This window comes from Pediculus humanus, genomic scaffold (genome assembly GCF_000006295.1).
Source record: "Pediculus humanus corporis 1103172107499 genomic scaffold, whole genome shotgun sequence".
Classification (NCBI taxonomy): Eukaryota; Metazoa; Arthropoda; class Insecta; order Psocodea; family Pediculidae; genus Pediculus; species Pediculus humanus.
Window position 1 is genome coordinate 21,189 of NW_002987115.1, and position 8,083 is coordinate 29,271.

The window sequence follows — 8,083 nt, forward strand, 5'->3', positions numbered from 1 at the left end:
ATTGGTCATCGTATTTGGGGTGAACGTGAACTTTTTTGGCTTTGACGACAACACCTCCAACGTTAGCTTTGGATGATCCGGCACGGAAAGCAAGAGATTTGTGGCTGTTTATAAATTAAAATCATTAATTTTTTTTTTAAATTAAAAAAATAAACCCCCCTCCCAAAAAAAAAAAAAAACTCACTTTTGTTCGTAAACGCAGTGAGCAGCTGTGACTACCAAGTTGGGGGCAACAACTGAACCTCCACAGAAGAAGTTACCATTGTTGAGCATGGCAACAAGGTATGGTACTTCAGAAATGGAAGTGTTTTTACCTCCAACAATGTACCCTTCTTCTTCTTGTACATTGGGGATGGAAGCACCTAATTTTTATAAAAAATATTAATTCAACCACTCTCAATTTAATGGCGATTCTCAAAATTTAGAAAAAAAATTTCAAAATCAAAACAAAAGAAAGAGTACTTACCCAAAGCACAAGCTACCAAGCAAAGAGAAAGAACAACCTTAATCATTTTTCCGATTTCTTTCAAGAAAGAAAAATTGAATGTGATCAAAAATTAATTTTTCACTCCTTATATACTGCAAAATTATTTGCAAAATTTTGTTTTTCCCCACTTTTACGTAATCGATATCACGCACTCACACACACTCACAATCAATTGATAATCAATACAAATAATAATAATAATAATAATAATAATAATATCTCAGACATATTCTTGTTCTTATAATCGAAGGTAAAATAATCAAAAATTCAAAAAAAAAAAAAAACTTTAAATTTAAAAAAAAAACTGATAAGAAAAACCTTTAAGAGAGAACATAATTTATTTATTTATTTATTTTTTTCTCTAAAGTCCGTCGTCTGCTACCCACACTTATTATTATTATTATTTTTCTTAAGTATTTATTTTAAATCTTAGAAAAAAAAAAAAAAAAACAAAACTCTTAATTTTTGAAGAGTGAATACGAAACAAAAAAAAAAAAAAACAGTTAAAAAGTTTCATTCGTATGAAAAACAACCTGATATATTTAATTATTTAATTATTTATTTAAATAATAATAATAATAATAAGGATATTTTGTGTCTGCTGTGTGATTGTAGTAATTAGAAGAAAGATTTTTTTTTTTTTTTAAATTTAAAGTAAATTTAAATTTCTCATGATGCGATTTTTTTTTTTTTAATTGTAAGTTCTTTCTTCGCCATTATTATCGTCTACAGCAGTTAAATTATTTAATAAATAAAATAAATTTTTTTTTTTTAAATTTACATTATATTATTATCAATATATAATATATATTATCCCGATGATGTATTCTTACCTATAATAATATAATAATTTATATTTATAATAAAAAAGGACCGAAGTCTCACATGCCCTTCTCACGCAAAGATACTATATTATATATAAATAAACCCGAGCAAAAATATTTTAATAAATATTATATTATTATTAATATTATTATGTTAATTATAATCATACGTTAACGTTTAAATTAACATCTCTGGGGGGACGGGGTAGAGGTGGGGAGGGGGTAAATGCATTTTATAAAACAAAACACAAATTTTATGCTTGTTGTAACCTTAATTCTTTAATTTTTATTATATATTATCATAATATATAAATATATATAATTTTATATATATATTAATTTATTTTTCCTTTTTCCTTTTTCTTTCTTTTTTTGTATATATGATAAAAGTTACGTCACGGGAATCACACAGATTTGAATATTTTAAAAATGACGTAAATTTTAAAATGCGACGATGATGACGTTAACAAAAAAATAAAAATTTTAAATTTTAATTACTCTATCATTATCATTATCATTATTATTATTATTATTATTATTATTATTATTATTATTATTATTAATTGTTAATTTGAATATCTTCTATAAAATTACTCCAAGTTTATTGTTTCAATTCGATCCAGAAAAATCATTAAAAAAAAAAAAAAATTCCCAATCGACATAATTAAATAATGAAAAAATAATTTTTTTTTTTTATCATTCTCTCTCTCTCTAATTTACGTCTAAATTTTTAGATTTCGACGACAACAACAAACAACAACAACAACAACAATTTCGAACTAGAAAAAAAAAAATGCGTAGAAAATGTTAAGGGGAAATAAAAAAAAAATTTGAAGGATTTAAACATTCACGTTTGTTTTCATTAAAAAAAAAAACAAAAAATGAACTTGGTGATAAACAATCGAATGATCGATAAATCGATAAATCGATCGTGTAAATTGATAATTATGATAAAAAACGTGACGAAATCAAAAAAAAAAAAAAAAAAAAAAAACGTAAATTTTAATATATATATATATATAAAGTCCGAACATATTGAATGAAATATCAATTCATTGAAAAATTTTTGATACGAGTAATTGTTTAAAATACGATTTTTTGTTTAAATAAATAAAAAAAAAAAGTTTTTGTTTAAATAAATTAAAAGGGAAAAAATGTTGAAATCTCTCATTCATATGTGTTTAGTAACCGTCGCATGGGGTAAGAATTTAAAATTTTTTTTTTTTTTTTTTTTTTTTTTTTGGGGAGGAGAATTATTTTTTATTCCTGTTGGAATTGCAGGCGGTAAAATTCCTCTAGAGCATGGCAAAGCTGATTTTATCGTTGGGGGTAACGACACTGATATTTCTGATGTACCTTATCAAGTAGCTGTATTTAGCAAAGGTGTATTCACCTGTGGTGGTTCGATTGTATCCCCTGACGTCATCGTAACTGCTGCTCATTGTTTACATTGGACTGAGTAAGTTAAATTTTTTTTCTTAAATTTTGGTTCATGAGATGATGATGATGATGATGATGATGATAATCTAATTTTTTTACATTAAAGATTTGAAGATGTTATTGTACGAGCTGGTTCCTCAAATTCGAGATCTGGTGGTATAACGGTTGGAGTTAAAACATGTGAAAGTCATCCGAAATACAACAGGACGACGGTTGATTTTGACATAGCCGTTTGCCGTTTGAAAACCCCATTAAAATTCAATTCGAAAATCCGTTCGGTTCCACTTGCAAGAATCGAACCCGAACATAACGAAGTTGCCAAATCGAGCGGTTGGGGATTACTCAGGGTTAATATTTTTTTTTTCACCGCCATCTTTTTTTTTTTTAAATGATTCCTTTATTTATTGTGATATTATTTATGTTTAGGAACAAGGACACATGGCTAAAACTCTTCAATCTGTTCTCCTTCCGGTCGTAGAACGTGATATTTGCAATAAATTATTACCGTCTTATGATATTACCAAAAGAATGATTTGTGCCGGAGTCGAAGGAAAGGATACCTGTCAAGGTGACAGTGGGGGTCCATTGGTTGTCGATGGTACTCTTGCGGGTGTTGTTTCATTCGGAACCGGATGTGCACGTAAAGACAAACCAGGAGTTTATACGAATGTTGCTGATCTCGAAGTTTCTTCTTTCATTAAAAATTTCATTTCTTCTTCTTCTTCTTAATTTATTATTACTATTATTATTATTAATATTTTTCTTTTATACTTTTAAATAATTTGTTCATTTTTTTACTTTTTTACGATTTCTTTGTAAAATTTTTATTACTTTTTTTTAATAAAAGCATCATAAAAAATTATCCGAACGTTTTTTTTTTTTTTTTAAAAAAATTATTTTATTACTCCCTAAGGATTTACCTTTTCTTATCCTTGTTTTTTAAAAAAAAATTCCCTAAAGTTATTATTCAATAAAAAATCAATTATTTATAATTTTTAATAAAATAATAATAATAATAAAAAACCACCCGAATAATTGATAAAAAAAAAAAAAAAATTTTTTTGACGTAATCAAACATGTAATTAGGACTCGATTTGATTATTTAAAGTGCCTAAAAAAATTTTCCGAAACTTTTTTTTTGCGGGGAGGGAAAGGAAGGAGGAGGGGGTAAGGACCAGTGACGAAATTAATTTTTTATACTCGCATACACCGGTCACAATGGCAGCTACAGCAAAAAAAAAAATAAATAAATTCATCGTCACCTATATAATTATAACATTATTCGATCGATATTTAAATTTTCTTTTCCCCCTCCCTCTTCAACCGCCCACTCGTGTATTAGTGACGTTATATCGATAATATTACGTAGTAATAATAATAATAATAATTACAGGAAAAACATAAAAATTTAACGGATATGTAAATTATTTCGTAATAATAATAACATTTAATAATTTAAAAAAAAAAAAAAAAAAAAGTTTTGTTAAAACGATCAAAAATTTCACGCCATTTTTTTTTGTGGAGTGGGGAGGGAGGAGAAAGGAGGAGAAGGGAGGTAGGGAGGGAGGGAAAGGGGGTCGGACTTCGTCATAATTTGTTCCAAATTTTAAAAAGCGGTTTTTTTTTTGGTTTTTCCCCTTTTCGATAGGTTTCCTAAAAATTACGTTTTTTTTGTTGTTTTTTTTTTTTTCTCGTGACACATTTAATTTTTTTTAAAAACAATTATAATTATTATTATTATTATTATTATATAATTGATAAATGATAAAATAATAAAAACAATTTATATATATCGTTCGATAAAAAAAAAAAATTATAATCAAATTGAAAACGGTATCGAATACGATTTTTTATAAAAAAATGGCGAACGCGACGACGTCTTTTTTATTTTTAATTAATTTATTATTTATTTTTTTATTTATTTCCGGTAAGTTTTTTTTCTCTTTCTCTTATTTATTTATTTATTTATTTATTATTCTGTACGTATTATTATTATTATTAATTTTATTTTCATTCTTGTCCTATTGATCGAAACAAAAAAAAAAAATTTCCGAAAAAAAAAAAATTTTATGAATTTATTTGAATGCGTTGTTTAAGTGATAAATTTTTGTGTAATTAACGCGTCGTGTTGTCGTCTGCTTGTCGGACAAGTGATAATGATAATTTTTCACATAAACACATTAAAATGTATTAATTAATTTGTTAATTTACGATTAATTAAATCAAAATAGTTTTTATTGTACATTACGTTGAAAAAAAACAAAAAAAAAAATTTTTCCGCCGTTTTTTTTCAGGTTTTGTTGATTCAAGGCACGCGGGAAGAATTCCTCAAAGGCACAGTAATAATTTAATAGTCGGAGGAACGGAAACGGATATATCAAAAGTTCCATATCAAGCAGCTTTATTGCTAAAATCTTATTATTTTTGCGGTGGAGTCATAATAAGCGAAAAATTTATTTTATCTGGTGCCCACTGCATTGTTTTGTTCGTATTTTCTTTATTATCATTATTATTAATATTCGCGTGAATGTACATTAAATTTTTTTTTTTTTTTTGAATAGCTTTTACCATAGATTTGGAACCGAACAAAATTTATTTGTAAGAGTCGGTTCTAATTACACTACAACCGGTGGATCTTTGGTAAAAGTTAAAAATTCAACCTGCCACGACGATTTCAATTTCGATACATACGATTACGACATATGCTTATTAGAATTGGAAGAACCATTGAAATTTAACGATAATATTCAACCCGTAGAATTAGCAGAAGAAGAACCGAAAGGTGGAGAAATCGGTATAGTCGCAGGATGGGGTACACTTTCGGTAAAAAAAAAAAAATTTGAAGGAGAAGGAAAAATTAAAAAAAAAAAATTTTCCAACCAGTTTTTGTGTTTTTTTTCCTTTTAGGAAAATGGACAAAATCCAGAACATTTGCAATCCGTTTTAATACCGGTAACGAATAAAACTGATTGTTTTAAAGCCTACGAAATTATAAGTCCTATCACCGACAGAATGATATGTGCCGGACTAGAAGGAAAAGATTCTTGTCAAGGTGATAGCGGAGGTGGTCTCGTTGTTGATAACAAACTCGTCGGTATCATATCGACGGGTTTCGGGTGCGGGGTTAAAGATTTTCCGGGAGTTTATACGAGTATCGCACATCCGGAAATAAAAAAATTTGTTAAGGAAACCACCAGGAATGTTTAATTATGAATTCATTCAAAAAAGAAATGTTATAAATTTTTAATATATTTAAATTTTCCTTAATTACACTTTAAATTTTTTTAAATTTCCTTTTAATAGGTACCAACGGGTACCCATTTTCCTTATACTCACGATAGATAACATTTAGAAAACGATAAAAAAAAAAAATTTATTTATTTTTTTTTTTTACGACGACTTGAATGTCCTTGGTTCGTTAAATTTTCTTAGGGTTCGAATTATTGTTTTCTCATTTCCGGTCGAGAAATAGGAAGGGAAGGATAAGGAAAAAAAAAAAATTATATTTACGATAATATTTTCGAATAAAATCGATAAATTCGAGATAAATTGAAAACCGATAGAAATCGAATAAATTTCATACTCGGCCGCGTTGAAATGCCAAAAAAAAAAATTTTTTTCTTTTTTTTTTTTTGTTAAACGCAGCCATTTTAATTTATTAACGACGCGTTCGGTTTTTTTTTTGTTTTCGGGGGGATAAATCGATCGATCGATCTATATTTTAATTTTTTTTTACCGTCAATTAAATTTTAAAAATTATAATAATATTAAAATGACATTTTAACGGTTGCACGTTTATCGTGGTAATAAAAAAAAAAAAAAAATGGTGATTGATGTGCGGTTTCAACCTGTGTAATGGAAAGGGAATTTACAAAATGACGTCATCAACACATTCGAAACGAATAATTGAAGGACGAAGACGAAGAAAACGTTACAAATTTATATAAAAAATTATTATTATTATTATTACTATCAGATTCCAGTTATTTTTCTAATAAAGTCTCTTATCTCTTCGTTTGCTATGTTTGTATACACTCCAGGATATCCTTCTCTTCCGCATCCCTTACCCCAAGATATCACCCCGACGAGTGTTTTATTAATAACGACAGGACCTCCGCTGTCGCCCTTGCAAGAATCAAAACCAGGAGAACCAGCACAAATCATTCTGCTCGTTATTTCTTCCAATTTTTCATAGGATGTCTTACATTGATCTCTGTCAATGATGGTTATTTCGAGGGATTGAAGATTAGCCGATGCTTGTCCTCGTTCCTAAAAAAACGTCAAAAGATATTAAAAACATTTTTAGGGGGAGGTGGAAAGAAAATCGTAATCAATTTAAGGTAATAAAAAAAAATTGTCTGATGAAATTATTTACCTGAAGGCTACCCCAACCGGAAACCAAAACAGTTTGACCGGAAACCGGTTCTTTATCTGTTACGGAAATCGGTTGCGAATTTAAATCAAAATCAATCGGAGATTTTAGTTCGATCAATGCTACGTCATAATCAATTTTAGTTTTATTATATTTCGGATTAAGATAAAATTTTTTAACTTTGTACGTTTTTCCACCGTTTTCGCGATTCGTTGAACCCGTTCTCACGATTATATCGTTCGGACGAAATCTAAAAAAAAAAAAAAAAATTGAATCGAACCGGTAAAAAAGAAGAAAAATGGCGGTGAAAAAAAAAAAATTACCTGTGCAAACAGTGACTAGCGGAAACGGCATAAAGAGGACTAATTATTGTTGCGGCACAAAATTGATGACCTTTCCATTCCAAAGCAAGTTGATATGGTATTTTATCAATGTCTGTTTTTGTACCACCTACGATTCTACGCTGCGGTAAGTTTACCGGTTCACCTTAAATTAAAAAAAATTTTTTTTTCCATTTCCCCATTTTTCATTTCACGTTTGATTCGTATAAAAAATAATTTTATTATGACCACCATCATTATTATTATTTTAAAAAAAAAATTCGTTCATCGAAAAAAAAGCGAATTAATTTTGATTTGACTTACCGGACGCGGCGGAAATGATGACAGCACAACACATAATAATAATAATTGACATGTTAAAAGCCATTTTAAAAATAAACTTTTCTCCTCGTTTACTAAATTTTTTATAGAAAAATTTAATAATTTCACTGTCTCATTAGCATAGATACGTGACACAGAAAATGATTTAATAAATTTTCGTCTGCAATCATTCTCTCTCACTCTCCCTCTTTACTTTTCCTTGAATTTTCCATAATTTTTTTTTTTAAAAAAGTTCATCGTTGATAAAATAATTATTGGGCGAAAAAAAAAAAAAATCGGCGGTTTTTACCACTTGAAC

The 8,083-nt window shown here is 27.8% G+C and overlaps 4 protein-coding genes across 4 annotated transcripts in view; 2 read left to right on the top strand and 2 right to left on the bottom strand.

The window, feature by feature from the left end:
* Nucleotides 1-512, bottom strand: part of Phum_PHUM153320 (trypsin, putative) — a gene marked incomplete at both ends in the record, with an annotated part of 1,209 nt that extends 697 nt beyond the window's left edge. Inside the window, 3 exons of the mRNA XM_002424755.1 lie at nt 26-104; nt 185-362; nt 467-512. Coding sequence (XP_002424800.1) covers nt 26-104; nt 185-362; nt 467-512 — 303 coding nt within the window. The remainder of the gene's footprint in view (nt 1-25; nt 105-184; nt 363-466) is intronic.
* A 1,953-nt stretch (nt 513-2,465) lies between these two features.
* Nucleotides 2,466-3,480, top strand: Phum_PHUM153430 (trypsin-delta, putative; the record flags this gene model as incomplete). The annotated part of the gene is made up of 4 exons (XM_002424756.1): nt 2,466-2,511; nt 2,593-2,770; nt 2,858-3,098; nt 3,178-3,480. 4 exons carry the CDS (start codon nt 2,466-2,468, stop codon nt 3,478-3,480), a joined length of 768 nt encoding a protein of 255 aa, XP_002424801.1.
* Nucleotides 3,481-4,834: 1,354 nt separating this feature from the next.
* Nucleotides 4,835-5,958, top strand: Phum_PHUM153440 (trypsin, putative; the record flags this gene model as incomplete). Its single annotated transcript, XM_002424757.1, has 4 exons — nt 4,835-4,862; nt 5,046-5,235; nt 5,325-5,574; nt 5,659-5,958. The coding sequence occupies 4 exons, from the start codon at nt 4,835-4,837 to the stop codon at nt 5,956-5,958; spliced, it is 768 nt and encodes a 255-aa protein (XP_002424802.1).
* A 765-nt stretch (nt 5,959-6,723) lies between these two features.
* Phum_PHUM153450 (tripsin-4 precursor, putative) lies at nt 6,724-7,831 on the bottom strand (the record flags this gene model as incomplete). Its single annotated transcript, XM_002424758.1, has 4 exons — nt 6,724-7,020; nt 7,127-7,373; nt 7,447-7,609; nt 7,768-7,831. The coding sequence occupies 4 exons, from the start codon at nt 7,829-7,831 to the stop codon at nt 6,724-6,726; spliced, it is 771 nt and encodes a 256-aa protein (XP_002424803.1).
* Nucleotides 7,832-8,083: the final 252 nt, after the last annotated feature.